Below are 20,100 nucleotides of genomic sequence, written 5' to 3'. Positions count from 1 at the left end.
AACCTAAGACTCTTAAATGATTAACCAACCTTTCCTGCTTTATTTGCATGCATAATATTAGATTATATCAGATTCTTCTATTAGATTTTAAGACTGTTCATTATTTTTTAAAAGAGGATCCTTTATTATTTTTATTTTATTGTATTTCTTAATATTGTCTACATAGTTGAGAGAGATGTTTGCCCATGTTGTCCTCAGATTAGGGTGGGGAAGGTCAAGGTATGGAGGAAGGTGAGTAGGATAAATGTTTCAATTGTTTTATTTGGAGAGAGTGCCACTCCTTGTGGTCATACTGTATCAGTACCCCGGGGATGGTGACTGTCTTTTGATGATGCCTTAAAGACCCCCATGTGGGAAAGCATGTTCCTATGGTGTTACTTGAGTGGATTTGATAGTTTTGAGATGTTGGTTTTGTTGCTCCAGAGTAGGGAAAATCTTTTCAAGGTCTCTTGGTTGACAGCATCCACCTTAGCACTTTCACAGGCTGGGAGAGCCATCTGTCTTACTCCACTTTCCATCCTCTGCTGGCCTAGATGAGCTGGCTGAAATGTCCTTTGTGCACATCTGTGTATGCTTTCCCACTGCGCTGGCTATCAGGAACTGAAGAGGCCCAGACCCAGTAAGTGTGTTCCAAGGTCATACCGCGTATCTTTGCATCACCTAGAATACCTCTTCACAAATTTGACTGTGTGCATGATTCACCAAACCAGCTTATTAAAATGCATATTTTGAGTCAAATCTAGGGTACAGCGTGAGATTCTGATTTTCTTTTTAAATTAATACATTCTTGCACTTTAAAATATTTATCTAATCTATTTATTTATTTGAAAGGCAGACTGGAACAAGAGAGGGATCTTCATTTTTGGTTCATCCACCAAGTTGCTGTAACAGTTGGAATTGTACACACTCCTTCTGGTCTTCCACATGGGTGACAAGTATTCAAATACTTGGGACATCCCCTGCTGCTTTCCCAGATGCATTAGCAGGGAGCTGGATCAGAAGTGGAGCCGCAGGGACTCCAGCCAGTGCTCAGATCAGACGCTCACAGTAGTTTAACCTACTGTGCCATACATAATGCCTACCCCACATTCTGCATTTCTAGTAAGCACCCAAGAGATGACAAGGATGCTGGCCCACAGACCACTATGTGCCTGTCAAGGACCTATAAGATTAAGAGATTGTGGCTGGATTTTCATTCTGTAAATCACAAGTACAACCAAACAACTAATTTGTATCTGAGGGCATTATCCCATCCCCCAAAAGAAGGAAAACATGATAATTGTTATAACTAGAAAATAGAGAAAGATACACAGAGGAGCAGGAAAAGTTTGCAATTGGTTGATTTCTTTCTTTCTTTATTGAGATTTTTATTTGTTTACTGAGTCTACTTATATGAATTACAAAGAAAGGAAGACCCATAGGGAGAGCTTTCATCCACTGGTGTACTTCTCAAATAAGTACAACTGGGATGTGAGGGCGATCTGGCTGCAACATCTGTCACCCCATTGATCGCCAGGATTGGTTCGGCTGATCTGGCTGGCTAGGCGGTGTCCCCTTCCTCCCTCACCGCTCCATGTGCGTCTCTCCCCAAGCTGCGCGCTTGGTTGAAGAGGACGACCATCCCTGCTAGAGGAGGACCAGTCTTCAGTCAAGGGTATACGAGTAGCTGCGCTCCCCTGCTAGAACCTCCAAACAAGCTCTCATCAAATAAGTACAACTGGATCTGACCCAGACCAAGGTCATGAATCAAAACTCTGCCAGAGTCTCCTACATGAGTGACAGGGATCCAAGTACCTGAGCCATCTTGCACTGCTTTCCCAGGCTCATTAGCAGGGAGCTGGATCAAAGTGGAAGAGGCAGGAAGTTGGAGCTCATGTGGGATGCTGGCATAGGAGGCAGTGGCTTAGGCCACGAAACCACAGCACCAGCCCCCAAGGAAGTGCATTTTAAAAACTACAGATATTTATCTCCCTGCAAAATTCATCTTTTTTTCTTCACATTCGCCTGAGATAAAAATTAGTCCAAATTCCAGAGTAAACCAATCTCACCAATTCTTTGAGCTCATGGAAGCAATTCAGCCTAGTAAATTATTTTAATGTGAAATTTTAATATTTAATTATATTTTAATATCTCTTGATACATATTTATATGTATAATATTTCAGTATGTATTAATGAAATAATTTGTATCCATTTTTGTAAGTTTCTAATGTCACTTCCTCTGAATCAAAATATTTTACAGGAAATAGAAAGGTTACTGTGCAGTCAATTTTGGATGGCCTGAAGAAGATTAAATGTGAGTGAAAAATATATGCTAATATGAAATTGGTAATGTGATAATATGTTTATTTTTATATGTGGCTTTTTGGTTATTGCAGAAAATTTATATGTTTAGAAAATAAGAATACAAGTTTTTTTTTTTTGCAATTTTTACATAGTTAATTATGGTAAAAAGGTTCAAGGGCTATAGGGAAGTGGGTAAGACTATTATTTCTATATTGTTTCCTTCATGTATCTGAGGTAAAGGGGGTTATTAAGGGAGAAGCCCCACCCAGTCACCCAGTCACCCACCCACCCCAAGTCCCGGATGTGGGGCATGCTCTGAGATACTTGCTCAAGTGGTTTTGATAGTTCACCAGTTATGAATCACTGCCAGTCTCGCCACTCCAAGCACGATGAGGTTGTTGAAGAATCCATTGATTGACATAGTCCCATCATAGAGTCTCCATTTGCCCAGAATACAAGTTTTAATAATTCTTGCTTCCATATCTCAATGACAGTCTGTAACTAAAGTTTTTTCTATGCATGTACACTTTAAAATTTTTAAATTGCTTTTACTTATTTATCTAGAGGTCAAAAGGCACAGAAAGACAGAAAGAGAGACAGAGCTAGACAGAGAAAGATCTTGCGTGTGTTGGTTAGCTCTCCAAATGCCTGGAGCAGCCAGGCTGGGCAAGGCCATCACTAAGAACCCAAGACTGCATCTAGGTGTCCCAGGCGAGCGGCAGGGTGCTTGAGCCATCCCCGGCTGCCTCCCGGGTTATGAATCAGCAGGATGCTAGAAGCAGAAGTGCAGCTGCGGCTCAAATCTAGGTCCTTTAATATGGTAAGAAACCAAAACAGTGTTTTACCCACCTACAAAAATGCCCATTCCATGTATTAGGATCTAAACTGCCAGTTTCAAAGCTGCTCATTTATATTTTCTTACATCAAATATTACCAAAATATAAATAGCTCTTATAATTTAAAATTATTTTTAGATACCTCTGAAATTAAACAATAATGGCAGTACTTTTTGTTTACAGTACTTTTTTTTTCTGTTAGTAGTAACTTTTATTCTAGGCAACTGCAAATCACCCAAGAGGGACACTCAGAAATGATCTACAGGCCGTTCTCAGCCCTCCCCAACAGTGGAGCAGGAAACGCTCCTCAGATAAGCATCTGTGCGGTCTCTCTCCATCACCTGACAGTCAATCCCTGACCAGATGTGGCAAATGTCATCTGAGTAAATTTAAGTAATGAGAACAAATACATTAAAACAAAACAAAACAAAAAACACTGATGCACGCTGAACAAACTTAAGCAACAAAGTAGTCTTCTACTGCAGGAGGCTGCAGAACCACAAGAGAACTGGGTTGGGACAGGAAGCACAGGAGAGAACCACAGGACTTGAAAACTTACCAGAACAAGACTGTTTCAGATTCAATTATTTCTGATATGTTTCCTAATTGCAAAATACTATGTTCTGTGATTACATACAGAAGAATAAATGGAAGAGCATAAGAACATGACTGAGAACATTGAGCTGTGAAACTGATCAGTAGAGACAAAGGTAAAATTGTCTGTCCCCAAAGCCACAGCCTCAGTCTTGTACTTCAACTGTAATTCTAATTTTAGATCTATATCCACATTTCCTAAGAAGTAGGAAGACTGGGATTGCTGTGTCAAAGGGGCAATGAATTTCCGCTTGTCTGAGTGCTCTCCACACTGACTTCAACAATAGTTGTACAAGTCTACAATCCCACCAGCCATGGAATAGGGTACCTTCTTCCTCACATCCCCGCCAACAGTTATTGTTAGAAGATAATTGTTTGTAGGCCATTCTCATTGGAGTTAGCAGAACCTCAGTGTGCTTTTTATTTGTATTTTTCTTATTGCTTAGGAGCCTGGACGTTTTCTCATGTGCCTATTAGTCATTTGAATTTGTTCTTTTGAAAAAATGTCTGTTCGTTTCCTTAACCCATTTCTTACATGGTTTGTTTTGCTGTTGTGTTTTTAGAGCTCTTTGTAAACCCTGGATATTAGTCCCTTACCTGTTGTATAGTGTGCAAACATTTCCTCACCTTCTTAACCAAATAGTGCCACTTGCAGTATCCATAAACAGCACATTTTTATTTCCCCCTTAGCAAACTAGTCTCTGAGAATACAGAAAGATGTAATGGGAGGACTCAGCTTGCTTTGAATGTGCCAGGATCCTGCGTGGGTATCCCAGTGGCCCCACTTCCCATCCAGCTCCCTGCTTGTGGCCTGAGAGGGCAATGAGGGATGGCCCAAAGCCTTGGGATGCTGCACCCACATGGGAAACCCAGAAGAGGCTCGTGGCTTCTGGCTTCAGATTGGCTCGCTGTGGCTGTTGTGGCCACTTAGGGAGTGAACCAAAGGATGAAGGATCTTTCTGTCTCTCCTTCTCTCTATAAGTTTGACTTTCCAATAAAAATAAACTTTTTTTTAAAGATTTATTTATTTTCATTACAAAGTCAGATATACACAGAGGAGAGACAGAGAGGAAGATATTCCATCTGATGATTGACTCCCCAAGTGAGCCGCAACGGCCGGTGCTACGCCGATCTGATGCCGGGAACCAGGAACCTCTTCCGGGTCTCCCACACGGGTGCAGGGTCCCAAAGCTTTGGGGCATCCTCGATTGCTTTCCCAGGCCACAAGCAGGGAGCTGTATGGGAAGTGGAGCTGCTGGGATTAGAACCGGCGCCCATATGGGATCCCGGCGTGTTCAAGGCGAGGACTTTAGCTGCTAGGCCATGCCGCCGGGCCCAATAAACTTTTTTTAAATCTCTTTTGACTTCAAAATGTCATAACCAGAATTTTGTGGCTGAAAGTACACTGTCAGAAAAATTTTAAAAAAAATACAGCTCACAGACTAGGAAAAAAATTTGTAAATGATACAGAGATGAGTAAATATATTGAAAATATATAAGAAACTGTTATAATGCAACAATAAAAAGGCACTCCAGTCCTGCAGTCAACTGTAGTCTTAAGATATCAAATAGAAGCTTTCAAAAATAGACAGCTCTTCATTGTAAATGTTTGCCATTCCAGAAGCATGATGCAATCCTGCACCGTCACATGCCATCCTGATCAGGACATGAATCATCCCTGTGCCTAGCATATCCAGGCTGTAGGCACTCAAATGTCATCTAGGTTGTCCGAACACAATGCTTGTTTTCCTTAATGAGGAACCCAAGGTACTAATTATTGTTTTGATTGATGCTGGCAATTCAGATATGCCAAAAGGAAGCCATAAAGTGCTTCCTTTAAGTGAAAGGATAAAAGTTCCCCAGTCGATACAGAAAGAAAAATTTGGTATTGTTGTTGATCTCTTACTGTACCTAATTGATAAATTTTATCATAGGTATATATGGATATGGAAAAAATGAGAAGTCTAAGGTGCAGTGATTCTGATTTGGGGCATCAGTTGAGGATCTTGGAATACAGTCCCTGTGGATCTGAGGGGCCTTCAGCAACTCCTCTTTTTGAATGAGCAAAGGATATTAGTAGACACTTCTTCAAAAAGCTATAAAAATTAGCAGTGAGCACATTGAAAATATATCATTAGTCATTAAAGAATTACAAATCCCTGTGCTAGTAGGGAATGCAACACCCGACCAGCACTCCTCCCACTGGTTTAGGTGAGGGACGAGAGTGTGATGGGCAGAGCCGGGGAGAGATGCGATACTCATTGGTTCCAATAGAGGTCGGGGCTCAGAAGAGAACCAACCCAGGGGTTAAAACCATCAGCTGATCGGAGTGATGGACGGTGGCGGGCACTGTGCTTACTAGTAGTACATGTAGGAGCCTGGACTGGGAATGCCTCAAAGTTTTTTTTAGGGGGATTCCCCTGAACAAAATGGAGGAATCAAAGCATTAATCAAAAAAAGATGGAAAATGGAGTAGATGAATCAACCACCTCAGCTTTATGCTTCCAGCGGAAAACTGGACAAGGGGAAACCCTAAGACGGACTATGTCAATCAGTGGACTCTGCACCAGCCTCATCATACCTGGACTGTTGCTGATGATATGTTGAAGCTTCTAATTGATCAAGGTGACGCTCTGCTGGCTCTGCCTACAAACCTGAGAGGGCCTCCCTAAGAGGCCGTTGAACTTGAACTGGACAAGTGGGATGCTGGACTCTGTATGGTGTAAACTTTTAATTAGGGAATCTCAACGGAACTTGAGCTGTGGTTATGCATCAAGGTGAAGGAATTCATGATGGGGGAAGGGTTTGGGGTGAAGGGGGGGGGAAATCCCAGTACCTATGAAATTGTGTCATGTAATGCAATGTAATTAATGAATAAATGAATATTAAAAAAAAAAGAATTACAAATCAAAATCGCATGAAATGCCATACCCTGTAAGGAATGCTTGCAGTACTTAAGAAAGAGTGAAGTTTTTGTGGCTCCAAAAAAGTAGAGCAAGGGCAGACTAGAAGAGAAAGCCACAGAGCCATCACATTCAGATTCCTAGGCTGCTCAGTGCACACCTCCACAGGTGTGCAGTCGGGCATTTTTGTGGCAGGGAGGGGACAGAGCAGATGTGGGGAGAAGCCTTGAAGTCCATTGTCAACTTCACACTGCAGTGGCGTAGGGCACCACTGAAGGACTTAGCAGACATGATATGATCTGGCTTAAATTTTTAAAAGATCATTCTGAGTCCCATGTGTAGAATAAACTTGGCGTAGATTGGCAAGGCAAGAGCAGGATCAGGAAGAGCAATGGTGGGTGGTCTTTGGGGTAATCCACAGGAGGAGGAAGGGATGGAGGTGGTGAACGTGGTCAGGTTTCATGCATATTTTGAAAATGGAGGCAACAAGATTTTCTAATATATTCCCTGAAGTCTTACAGAGCCTAAACCATAAAAGATACTAAAAACATGCATGTATTTACAAAATAAATGGATGAGATTAGATATAGAAAATAAGAAGAATAGAGTATATGAAGGTTTGGGCCTTAAACTGAGGATGGAACAGACTTTAGAAGATGGAATTGCCTGAACAATTGAGGAAAGAGGTGTTGCAGTATTTGTTGAATTAGTGAAAAAACAAATCAAATGCCACATAAAGTATTTACAAAAAGATGGATTGGATGATTATATTATCTCTTATATTGTAACTAGCTGTAAAGTTGATGCAAGGAACATTTTTTAACTTTTCAGACATTTTGAATTGACTTTCAAGAATGATAAATGGGAAAACTCTCGGGTATTCATAGCAGAATTAGTCATAGTAACCACAAAGTAAAAGCAGCCCATGTGTCTGTCTCAAGATGAATGTATAAACAAAATGAAGTATATACACACATACTTGCAATGGAATATTTAGTCCAATAAAGGAGAAAATTTCAACACATGATATAACGCACCACCTTGAGGATATAATGCAAAGTGCAATAACCAGTCATAAAACATGACCAATACTGTGTTATTCCACTTATGTTTGACAGTCAGAGTCACCAAACTGATAGAAACAGGAAGTATGATGACTGCTAGGGGCAAGAAGAAGGGGAAATGAAAGGCTAGTGTTCAGAAAGTAGACAGTTATAGTTTTGTAAGATGAAAGTTCCATTTACTGAGTCACAATAATGAGAAGATACATAGCAATAATGACCTGTACATTTAAAATAATATACTTTATGTCAAGTGTATTTTACCATGATTAAAGACTTAAACAAAACAAAATTTTTTTTGAGAATTTTCAGTCGTGCCATCCAGTAGGAACTGTCACTATCTCCATTTTAAATCCGGGTAGTTAGTATAATAATCCCTTAGTAAAAACTTATCGAACTAACTTGTAAATGAAATCCTCCTTTTCTTTCCTTTATATTTCTCTTTAGAACAGGAAGCAGCAGGCCTTGTCAGAGGAGAGCTAAGCTCCTAATGAACATACCCACAGAGAAGGAATAAGAAGCCTCTAGAATGAATGTCTCTAAGTGAAGCTTAAAGCACTGCTGAGGGCCTGCTATGTACCTAGCTTACCATGATAGGCTGAAGGCACTCCTGACTCCTAGGCTACAGAATTTACAGTAAAATGAGACATGTCAAATCATGAATACGCTGGGTTTTGCTTAAAAAATAAATTCTAATTTATTCTTCAAAATAATTTTCCTGCTAACACTAAAGAGTACAAACTTGAGAGAGCTTAATTTTTTTGTACCCTCTTAAAGCTTAATTAAGGAAATGGTTCTTAATCACCATTCAATCAAGAAATCTGGGTGAAGTGTTGTACTTGAATAACTTTTAACTCATTAATAAAAATATATTAATACAAAATCTGGATTAAAACATAACAGTATCAAAAATTTTTAATTCTATTACTCATGCCCTCATGCATTCAAAGGGTACTGGACTAGTCACATAGGAAACATGCTGTAAGGCTGGAAAGAGCTTGTGGGTCGTTCTCTCCCTGGGAATGAGCGTGTGCAGTGAATGAGGTCACAGTCATGTGATGGAACAAACCCTCTGTTGGATTCTGGATCTGATCGAAACCCAGAAGTGGTTAGTAGCACAGCTTAAAAGTAGCTAACTGTCAGGAATTTGTAGAAATCTTATTCTGAATCCTTTTTCCAAAAAAAAAATTATCATCTTTTATGAGAGATTGGAGGGTTTTAAGTACTGAGTATTTTCAGCCATGAGGATGATTTCACAGTACCTTTCCAGTGCCTAAACTCATGAACCTCTCAGGAGTTTCCAGCTCTGTGGTAGGTTTTCCAGATTTTGAGCATGAGTAATTGAATTGTTTAAGAACAACAGCTTTCCAGAATTCTAGGTGAACATCTGGGAAAATGGAATGAAGTAGAGATTTAACAGAATTTTCTGCCCATTATTCATGAATTAGCCATCCAGTTTTCCTGTCAGTGAGCCACTAGCAACCTCTACACTTGAAAAGATAATTGGAGAAAACCGAATAAGTGGGAGCCTGACCAACCTAGATACGCTGCTTTTCAAGCTACACAGAAGAGGAGAGGAAGCAGTAGGAGGAACCATAGCAGAGGTCTGGGGTAGCAAAACAGCGTGCACCCCACACCCAGTCCTGCTTCTGAGAGACACCAGGGGAGTCACTACAACCAACAGGGCAAGGATGGCTGTCCTGGAAGGAAACTGGGAAAATCTGCTCACTCTCAGGCAGATATCCAGCAGCTCAGCAAGTAGACAAATATTTTAGAATTTCTGTAATGTTCTAGTCTTTGTCTATTATGACATGCAATATCCTACTGATTTCATAAATAAATAATGGTTCAATATAGGATACCTGATTTGTATTGTGTGGCATATAGTTTGATATACATATATTGTAAAATGATCACTACTGTCAAGTTAGTGTACTCATCACCTCGTAGTTAGCATTTGAGGAAAGGAGATAATGGGAACACTTAGGATCTACTCCCTTAACAAATGTCAAGTACACAAGTAGTACAATACTGTTATATATAGTCATGATGCTAAATGTTACACCTGCAGAATTTACTGGTCTTGCAAAACTGAAACTTATTTCTTTTTTTAAGATTTATTTATTTTTATTACAAAGTCAGATATACACAGAGGAGGAGAGACAGAGAGGAAGATCTTCCGTCCGATGATTCACTCCCCAAGTGACCGCAATAGCCAGTGCTGCGCCAATCTGAAGCCGGGAACCAAGAACCTCTTCCAGGTCTCCCACGCGGGTGCAGGGTCCCAAAGCTTTGGGCCTTCCTCGATTGCTTTCCCAGGCCACAAGCAGGGAGCTGGATGGGAAGTGGAGCTGCCGGGATTAGAACTGGCACCCATATGGGATCCCAGGGCATTCAAGGCGAGGACTTAAGCCACTAGGCCACGCAGCCGGGCCCGAAACTTATTTCTTGACCAGAATCGCCCCCTATTGCCCTCCTCTCACCCCTAGCAACCACCATGCTACTCTCTGCTTCTGAGTTTGACTACATTTTTAAGCTTTATTGATTTATTTATTTGAAAGGCATAATAACAGAGAGTGAGAGATCTTCCAAATGCAAGTTCACTTCGTAAATGTTCCCAGCACATGGTGATGGGCCAGGCTGAAGCCAGGAGCCCAGAACATCCAGGTCTCCCATATGGGTGGCAGAGACCCAAGGACTTGGGCTGTTACTTGCTGCCTTCCCAGGCACATTATCAGGGCAACGAGGAGGAAATGGAGAAGTTAGGAGTTAAACACATACGCTGACAAGTGATGGAGGCACCCCAAATGGTGGTGTGTCCTCTGCAACAAACACACCTGATTCCAAGTTTAACTATTTTCAATTCCACATCCAAGTGAGAATGTATAGTGTCTGTCTTTATGTTACTGGCATTTCAGTTAGCATTTTCTATAAAAGGTGAGAATGACACTGTTTGAAAGGGAGCAGTGGCAAGAAATTTTTCTTAAACACCTGGGGACAGTAAAGGTATCCTTCCACTTGGTCTTCCAACTTTGCTCATAACTAAGTTGAATTTGCATACAATACCATTCCTCGAGATCCTAGACTTTCAAAGCTCAGGCCTTGAGCTGAAAAAAGTTGAAAAAGAACTTTAACATTTTCTTCTGAATTCCAGACAGAGACACTGACGCCATGCAAGTCTCAGAACTTAAATCAAAATTTAAGCTGAATCCTCTAACGAAAGTACCTCTCTCCCATAGTAAAAGGTAGGTAATAAATATATTAACACATTATGATAAAGAATTATCAACATGCTGAGCATATTAAATACCCATGAACGCCATGAATAGACAAGTCATGTTTTTCAAATGTCTTTTCTGAGTTGGATAGATTGTTGATGGAAAAGCGATAAACGTTTATTTTTTTTTTTCATTCATTCATTTATCAGAGAAAGAGATCTCCCATCTGCTGGTTTACTCTTCCTGTGTCTGTAATAGTCAAGACCAGGCCAAGACTAAAGCCAGGAGCTGGGGACTTGATTCAGGTTTTCCATGTGGGTGGCAGAAAGGCAATGACTTGAGCCATCACTATTGCCTCCCAGGATCTGCAATAGCAGGAAGCTGGAGCCAGGGGCTGGCACCAGGAACCAAGCCCAGCACTCCAATGTAGGACTCTGTTGTCATGTACTGTCAAAACCACAAGGCTAAATGCTTGCCCCAGGATTAGCCTGTTAACTGGAAAAACAGAAATCTTCCTGTTCTCCCAAATGAGAAGCTATTTTTGTGTTAGAGTGCAGAATATGCTACAAGTTATTAGTCATACATTGAAATTGTGAGGGCCAGTTGAAAGGAAATAAATTCAGAAGATCATAAAGAAATCCAAACCCCTAGTCAAGTCAAAACAGAAAGATTACTTGGTATGTTAAATATGACCAATAAGGTTAAATCTAATAAGTCAACCATGACTAACCAGAGGCTAAAATTGGGAAGGGGGGTTTACCTGTGTCATTAACAGTGGATTTTTCATCTTGGCTCCGGCTTGAAGGGCTTAGAGGGGTGGGCACATTCAGGACAACTCACCCCATCAACCACTTCTGGCTAGTCGAGGTGGAGGGACATGACCTAGTCTGGCTACTTCAGAGTAGCAGGGTCCGTCTTGGCTCACACCTGGAGGGCTTGGAGGGCTTGGAGGGCTGGGCATTCAAACAGGACCCCTGACCCCATCAGCCACTTCTGGCTGGTTGGGGAACGGAGAGTGTAACCTAGCCTGGCTGCTTCGGAGTGTCTAGGATCATCTTGTCTCAGTTGACCAGAGCAACAAATTGGTGCCATGCTCTGCCTGCTGGCTACCCGCTAATGAACTCTGGGGACTTGGGGGTGATGAATTACTGCTTAGGGTCATCCATGGATAAGGCCAATATACGACTAGGTGAAGAATTAATCCTGAAGGACACCCAAGAACACTGTACTCGCAGGTAAGCAAGGAGACTGAAACATAGTGGTTTGGAGGGGAGCCCATATGGGAGTCCTGAGATAGGCCTGTTAGCACAGAACATCACTGACCACCACATACCAGCCCACATGAAAGCTATGGCACTCACAGGTACTGGGGCCAATAGGCTGGGCAGGCCCAAGCTGCAACATCTGCATGTACATCCTAAAACAGGGTGTAGGGTGGCCTGGCCCGCAACATTCACCAGCCCATACAAAGGCCAAGATGGAGGGACAGGCTAAGCTGGGCAAGGGCCTGGCACCTGCTGGCCCATGTGAATGGAAGTGGGCGAGTGGGGAAACGTGGGAAACTCCCCTACTAGTCCATAGCTCCTACTAGTGAGCACATGTTCCAGACCTAGGGGTCAGGCAAGCTGGGCAAGGTAGCCCCACCTTTTGGCAAGTGTGTGGGTTGGTTTTGGAAGGGGGCAGACAGGGCAGGCCAAGCAGACCTTAGCCCACTGGCAAGTGCAGAAACCAGGCTGGAGTGCAGGTCATGCAGGGCTAGGTTATTGTACCTACTGTTTACACGAGCCAGGGATGGGAGCAGACTGAGCAGGGCCAGGTTGCAGCACCTGCCAGTGAGAGATGGAACTTGGGGCTGGCTAGTTCAGGCCAGGCTGCAGCATCCGAAGGCAAAGCATAAGACAGATGAGGGGTATGCTAGGCCAGGTCAGAGCAACCACTGTGCAACCACGTGCAAGATCTGTGGAGGGGAGCAGGTCTGGCTGGGGAGCAAAGGGGATGTCCTGGCCGGGTTGTGATTCCCATTGGCGAGCACGAGGGCTAGGGTGGGAGCTTCAGTCTGGTCTGGTTATGGCTGCAGGGTCCCTCAGCATGTGTGTGGGTTGGGTATGGGATGCACTAGGCTGGGCTAGACTCCAGCACCCACTGGTGCTCATGAGATCCAGGGTGGGTGTAGCACAGGCTAGGTTAGGTCTCTGCCCCTGCTGAGCCATGTGTGAGCTGTGTCTGGGTGTGGCAGAACAGGCCGGATAGGGCCACAACATCTGATGGCCTACATGTGAGCTGGATCAGTGAAAAGTCAGGCTGGGCTGACTGTACCTTCTCGTACATGCGTAAGCCAGGGTGGGTATGGATGGGTTGGGCTTTGCTGCAGCATCAACTGGCAGATGCTGGCATGGGGAACAAATTCTGTCAGGCACAGGCATGGCTAGACAGATGGTGGCACCCACTGGCACCAGTGTGGACTGGATAGTGGGGCTGGTTGGGATGAATTAGGCTTCAGTGCCCGTTGACATGTATGAGAGCTGAATGGGGTACAGAACAGATGGGACCAGTCAGCTCTACCTACTGGCAAGCACAGGAACCAGGATAAGGGGTGGGCCTGGTGGGGTTATTGCCAGTTGCTCTGACTGGGCTGCAGTTCCCACTGGTTTGCATGAATGCAGAGTATGTGGTGGGCAGGATTGGGCTAGACTCCAGCACCCATTGGTTTGTATAAAACATGGGGCTGGAGACAGAACTACCTAGCAATTGGCCTAGTCTACCCTATCTCATGCTCACCAGTAGGAGTAGTGGCCCAGTAGGGGTCCCCTACAGCCCCCCGGATTTCACATGTGCTGGTTGAGTGCTGTGGCCAGGTCTGGTACAGCCTGCCTAAACTCGGCATTTGCCAGCGGGTGCTATAGCTCAGCTGGACCTGGCTGTCCCCCAATTCCACCTCACACTGTTGGGGGCTATAGCCTAGCCCAACCCTGCCATCCCCCAGTCCTGGCCCTCATGTGGACTGCTGGTATTGTGTCCCAACCTGGCCTGACCCATACTCCATTCTGGCACTCGGATTTGCCTGTGTGTGCATGGGCTGATTTGGGTGATGGACTGTGCCAGACCCTATATTGGCAAACACAGACAGGAATCAGGTCTGGGATGGCCTCAGATGAGATTTCTTTGGCGATTCCTTACCAACTGAACCGCTGGACTCAAAACCACAACCATGGAGAGAATTGCGAGCTCCATTGTCTGACTGTGAGTGCATGTGCAGAGCTGGGCCTCCTCAGTGGCTCAGACAGAGTAGTGGACAGCATATCCAAATGCACATGGAGGATATAGCAGTACATTGGAGCCTCCAGAGGACACCTGGTACCAAGGCATGGGACAGAGGACAGAACAAATTGATCAACTACCCAAGCGAAGCGTTGGCAGTGAATATCTGGGCAGCTGGAGACTCTAAGGTGGACCATAGCAGCCAGGAGATTATGGAAAGATTTCATTGCAGTTGGAGTGGCAGGATCAACAGCAGGTCATTACTGTTGAACTATCAAAGCCTCTTGAGAACTTCATGGTGTGGTAAATTTCTATTTTTTTCTTCCTATTGTTGATTTCGTATTGTGGCTTTTCATTTAAGGGGATAAGGGGATGTATGGTAACTGTGTAATGGAAACTATCATATCTAGATGTGAGGATACAATGCATTATGCATCTCTACTTCCAGATCAAAGATGGACTACCAACGAAACTGTTAACTATATCTTAACAATAGGATGCTGGACTCTCGGCCATTATCCATGCCCACAATGATGGACATATGACTGTGTATTAAGAACTATACCATAGTAATAATATAGGGGAACTCAGTGGGGAGGGGAGACTTGGGGTGGAGGTAAGGGAAATCCCAAAACCTATGAAACTGTATTATAAAATGATAATAATAATATTTAAACATTATAAACTAAAAAAAATTGACTTCAAAGAAAAAAAAAGCAGTGGATTTTTCTCAGCCAGAAACAATATCTTTTGATAAACTGCTAATTGCTGAAGAGGAGCACCCACAAGTGTCTCTCCTCTGCAACTGCCTGTGTCCTTTCCTACTTTGGAAATACTTTTCCCAGGGTCCTTGGTTACACCACAGCTAAAGAAACGTGTCACCGACTTGGGCAAAACAATCTAAGAGCAACCAAACTTTGGATCTCACAGTGTCCTCCCTGTGGACTAGGGAATCAGTGCTGCCAAGAATATGTATAACATCATTCATTGGTCATACAAAATTATTAACTTAAACATTAGCATGCTATCAGTTTATTAAATTTCAAGTCCCTCCTGTGACTACCTTGGCATGGCCAGAACAAATGATTTCACAAATCTTTAATGGCCTGCAAGCCTGACATTTGCCACCCTTGTCAAGCTTGGTTTATAAGTAGTGAGTTCTTTGTTACTGAAAGCAGCCAAGCAAAAAAACACATATGTCATATCTATGGGAAATTCCTGCATTAAATGAGAGGCTGGTCTGGGTTCATTCTAAATCTAAGGTTTTTCAAGTCTTCGGAACATTATATAAAAAAGACTTTCTTAGTGTTCAATCTTAGACTTGAAATTGTACCCCGAAATATCACTTTTTGTGTGTAAATAATATAAATCTTTACACTGGTCTTCTACTTTCTTGCTTTTTGAGAATATATTTCCCCACCTACTGAATTTTTTTTACATTATGTAAAAGATACTGTGTTTATTTAGAAAGTAATATTATAAAATAACTTATCTAAGCAAAGACCTGAGTTTTCAGAAGTCCAAATAGTGATAAAGAGGAAACATCAGGTGTAGGCCTTTGATGTAGCAGTTAAGATGCTGTTGGGGCTCCTCCATTTCCCATTGCAGTGCTTGCAGGTTGGAGTCCCAACTCCACTTCTGATTCAGCTTCCAGATAATGTGCATCATGGAAAGCAGCAGGTGATGGCTGCATTACTTGAGTCCCTGTCACCCACATGGGTGATTTGAATGGGATTCCTGGCTCCAGGCTTCAGCCTAGCCCCCGCTATGGAGGACATTTGGGGAGTGAACCAATAGCTGTAAGATCATTCTCTTTCTCTCTCCCCCCTCTCCCTTTCTCTCTCTTTCCCTCACTCTATTGTTTTTCAAATAAATACAAATAATAAATTAAACTTTTTAAAACGTTAAATAACATTTTTTGACAACAGAAAGCTTAAAGCTTTTAGCTTTGGATTCAGACACCCTGAGTTTGAATCTCAGGTCTTCCACTTACTAGTTGTATGACCTGAGACAGATTATTTAATCCCTCCAAGCTCTGATTTCCTGTTTTTGCAAAATGCGAGAAATCAGACATTTTTAAGGAAACTCAGGATAATGGACAAATAGTGAGCAGAGGTGGACCTCAGTGACCAGCCTTTCCTCCCTGTCCATGTTGTGGCCATTGGCAAGGACAGGAATGATCCCTGAAATAACCTGACTGGGGATATTGCAATGTTCAGTCATTCTAGTCAATGAAAAATGATGAATGGGACTAATGCTTGCTGATTGCATGTGTGTGTGTGTGTGTATGTGTGTGTGTATGTGATCTGAATATTTTCATGTCTCTTATTAGGCATAAAGATTTTCCAAGATCTCTTCAATGCCAGTCACAATACAGAGAGAAGTTGAGCCCTTCACAACTAGAAGGTAATGAGAATCATGTCCAAACTAAAGCATAAACAATGCTGTTGCTGTTTGTGATCCTCTCTTCTCTAGGAGAGCTGGGATTTCAGGGGTTATCTGCACTGCTCTATCATGTAAGACAGTGGGGAAGAAAGGGGGAACAGGTTCTCCTAGGATGGGAGGATGCTTCCAAATGAGTATCTCTAGAATTTACAATATTTTATTCTAAAAAGAACTAGTGGGTTTGGGGGTGCGGGAAGGCAAGGTACCCTAAACAACAAATATTCAAAGGCAACAATGTCCTGTATGTGAGAAACACAGCAAGTCAGACATCATCTTGACAGGAACAAGAGAGAAGATGCTCAAACCAGGAATTTATTGAGTGAAATGTGACACAGGCTATGAGAGAAGAAATATAGAGTGTTACAGAAGCTTAGGATAACGTATCCTGCGCTGGCCTTCGGAGCAGAGGGGAGCCCCAGAGAAAGCTGAGTGAGACATAGGAGTCCTTCAGGCAAAGCTCAGAGGGGAATGTTCCAGGAAAAAGGCACAGAAACTACGAAGTCCAGAGGAAGGGAAAGCATTGTGTGCTAGAAAGACTGAATGAAGCCAAGCATGGTTGTGTCTGAGTTCTGAGAAAGCTAAAGCTTCTCACCTCCAAACTGCAAACCAACTGAACCATCAGCAGAGGGGAACAAATCAGGTTTTCTTTTATTCTGGAAAAGCTGACTAGAAAAACAGGAAGAATGGTTACAATCAGTTTTATGTTCCCAATTGTAAAACTAAGAGGAATGCCTTAGGAATAAGCTAATGGTTTTTAAAAAACATTTAAAGTTTCTAAAAATGCCTTAATACATGATGATGCTTATTGTAAGCAGTTTGTTTTTTAAGTCAAATGTGGTAAGGTGTGCAGACATGGAAGTGGCTCTCAGGAAGTGAAGTCGCTGGAGTGCAGACTCCTGAGTCAAGAGGAGCACACATGCACAGGGCCACATGAGGAGGCACCAGGCTCAGACATGGGGCTGGGGACAGAGGTGGAAAACAGCCTGTAACACAGCTTCCACAGAAAGGAATGTGCAAGGCAGAACAGACAGGTTTGGGATTAGCTGTCCTGCAGGATCTCAATAAGCCCTGGGTTATAGGAGCCTTCCATGATTGTGTGGTATCTTACCCTGGGGTCATTAGGGTAGGCGAATAGTAATCTAGAGTATAAGAGCCCAAACGAGCAAGAATGTGGGGACTCGGGCTCTGGAATGTTGAGTTTGCATAATACTCACAAGCCAGGGCTTTTTTCTTTTGTTCTTTCTGCCTCTAGGAACTAACTGGTCCTGGGAGAGAGACCCTGTAGGATAAACAAGACCTCAAATGTCAGAGACTCAAATACAGAAACTAGAATTACAGCTGCTCTTAGTATTTAATCCTCACAACTTGCTGATGAAAAGTTTATTTTTTCATTAATAACTAATAAGTCCCTCAAACTCCCCCAGCATCTCCCATACCCACTCCCAGTTGATGCTTGCTTCCTACCTCCCTGAAGACAACTGAAGCCATTAGAATGCCCACAGACTCCAACATCCTGTCTCTTTCTCCCAGCCAGCTTCTGAAGGCACAAATCTGCTTCTACCAGGTTTTTGAACAAGTTAAGCAAACAAACAAAAAAAAATAGAAAAAGGTGCAATATTGTGCCACAGTAGGTGAAGCCACTGCCTGGAACGTTTGCAGCGCAGTTCCAGTCTTAGCTACTCTTGATTTCCCAGCCTGCTCTGCTAATATGCCTAGGAAAGCACCTAGGGTCACCACCACCCATGTAGGAAAGCCAGATGGAATAAATGGCTCCTGACTTCAGCCTGGCCCAGCCAGAGCTGTTGCAGCCATTTGGGGGAGCAAACTATGAATGGAAGATTCTCCTCTCTGTTACACCTGCTCTCATTCTGTCTCTCTTTCACACTCTGCCTTTCAAATAAATGAATCTTTGAAAAGTAAATAATATAGATTTTAATTATAACCAAAGCATCAAACATCAGAAGCCCATATTGCTAAAAATAAATTATTAATGGAAAGAAAAGACAAGTGGCCAACGTAACATAGAAAAGCTGTTAGTGTGAGAAACAAAGGGATCCTTTCGTGGTAACCAATTTGAGTGGAGGAGTTGGCTCTAGTGTGACGTGTGACAGGAAGAAAGCAGAATATGTGGACACAGTTGTTGGCAGGGAGGCAGATATGAGGGTGAGAGTCTGTGGAAATTTTGAGTATTTGCCTCTTCCCAATCCCCCTACCCAGCGTGACTTCTTTGTTTTTTCGTAATACATACCACTTGTATAGGAGGGAAGATATATTTGCATATTAAGGAACTATTCATTTTTCTCTCTACATTTTTCCAGAACTTGCTCTCCACTGTTTTGTCTCTCCTATTCCCATTGATAATATGCATATATTTCCTCTTGAATAACTGTCCTTGATAACATAATTCCATTTCCACAGCCTTCCAACATGCCTACAACTTCTTCAACAAGGATAAAACTGGCAATATTGATTTACATGGACTGATGTGTACTCTAGCCAAGCTGGGAATGACTCTAACCAAGCGTGATTTGTACAATGAATTAAAATGCGCTGATTTTGATGGTGAGTATTTTCACTTCTTGCTGTTTTTCTCAGGAGTTTTTTGTGAATACATATTTCTATACACATATTTTTGAATACATATTTATACATATTTTAATACATATTTTTGTATATATATTTATGTTTTTTTATTTTATTTGAAGAAGCCAAAGCAGATCTTCCTTCTCTCCAGTGTTCCCCCATAACTGTATAAACATGAGAAACAAACTATTTACCTATCGAAAGAACATGTAGTAGTCCCCATTACCACACGTTTCAATTACCCATGATCAACTGTGATCTGAAAATATTAATATTTATCCCTTCTCTTTGAAGAGAGACCACATTCACATACCTTTCTCCCAGTATATTCTTACAATTGTCATATTTTATTATCAGTTTTTATTATTAATCTTTTCATGTACCTAATTTATGAACTGAAATTTGTCACACATATACATATTACAGAATTCATAAAAATCATAATAAATACAGGGCTCAGTACTTTTCAGATTTTGGGAACCCACTGTGATCTTGGAACATGCCTTCCAAAAATAAGAGGAGACTATGATATGTACATGTGTGTTTTCCCTTAAAGATATCAATGTATATATAAAAATAATAAATCAGATTAGGGTTATGAGTGTACTATTCTTGGAAAAATCCTGTGGGAAACTAAGAGTGACTATCTTAATGACAAATTCAGTTATCTGTCACATTGTACATTTTGGATGACATCTTTTTTATGATTTATTTTATTTCATTTATTGGAAAGTCAGATTTTATACAAAGAGGATGAGAGATGGAGAAGATCCTCCATCCGCTGGTTCACCCCCCAAACGGCCACAATGTCCAGAGCTGAGCCAATCCAAAGCCAGAAGCCTGGAGCCTCCTCTGGGTCTCGCATGTGGGTGCAGGGTTCCAAGGCTTTAGGCTGTCCTCGACTGCTTTCCCAGGCC

At 42.3% G+C, this 20,100-nt stretch overlaps 1 protein-coding gene across 2 annotated transcripts in view; it reads left to right on the top strand.

The window, feature by feature from the left end:
• Positions 1-20,100, top strand: part of EFCAB3 (EF-hand calcium binding domain 3) — a 43,932-nt gene that overhangs the window by 10,157 nt on the left and 13,675 nt on the right. The window contains exons 10-13 of one of the 2 annotated variants that reach the window (XM_058676405.1): positions 2,242-2,295; positions 10,834-10,924; positions 16,488-16,561; positions 19,019-19,162. In XM_058676405.1, the coding sequence (XP_058532388.1) occupies positions 2,242-2,295; positions 10,834-10,924; positions 16,488-16,561; positions 19,019-19,162 (363 nt within the window). Of the gene's footprint in view, positions 1-2,241; positions 2,296-8,750; positions 8,991-10,833; positions 10,925-16,487; positions 16,562-19,018; positions 19,163-20,100 lie in introns of those variants that run through there. The other variant, XM_012930396.2, reaches the window with a different exon arrangement.

This window comes from Ochotona princeps, chromosome 17 (genome assembly GCF_030435755.1).
Source record: "Ochotona princeps isolate mOchPri1 chromosome 17, mOchPri1.hap1, whole genome shotgun sequence".
Classification (NCBI taxonomy): Eukaryota; Metazoa; Chordata; class Mammalia; order Lagomorpha; family Ochotonidae; genus Ochotona; species Ochotona princeps.
The sequence above is the reverse complement of the archived record's forward strand: the minus strand, read 5'-3'. Positions and strand labels throughout refer to the sequence as shown.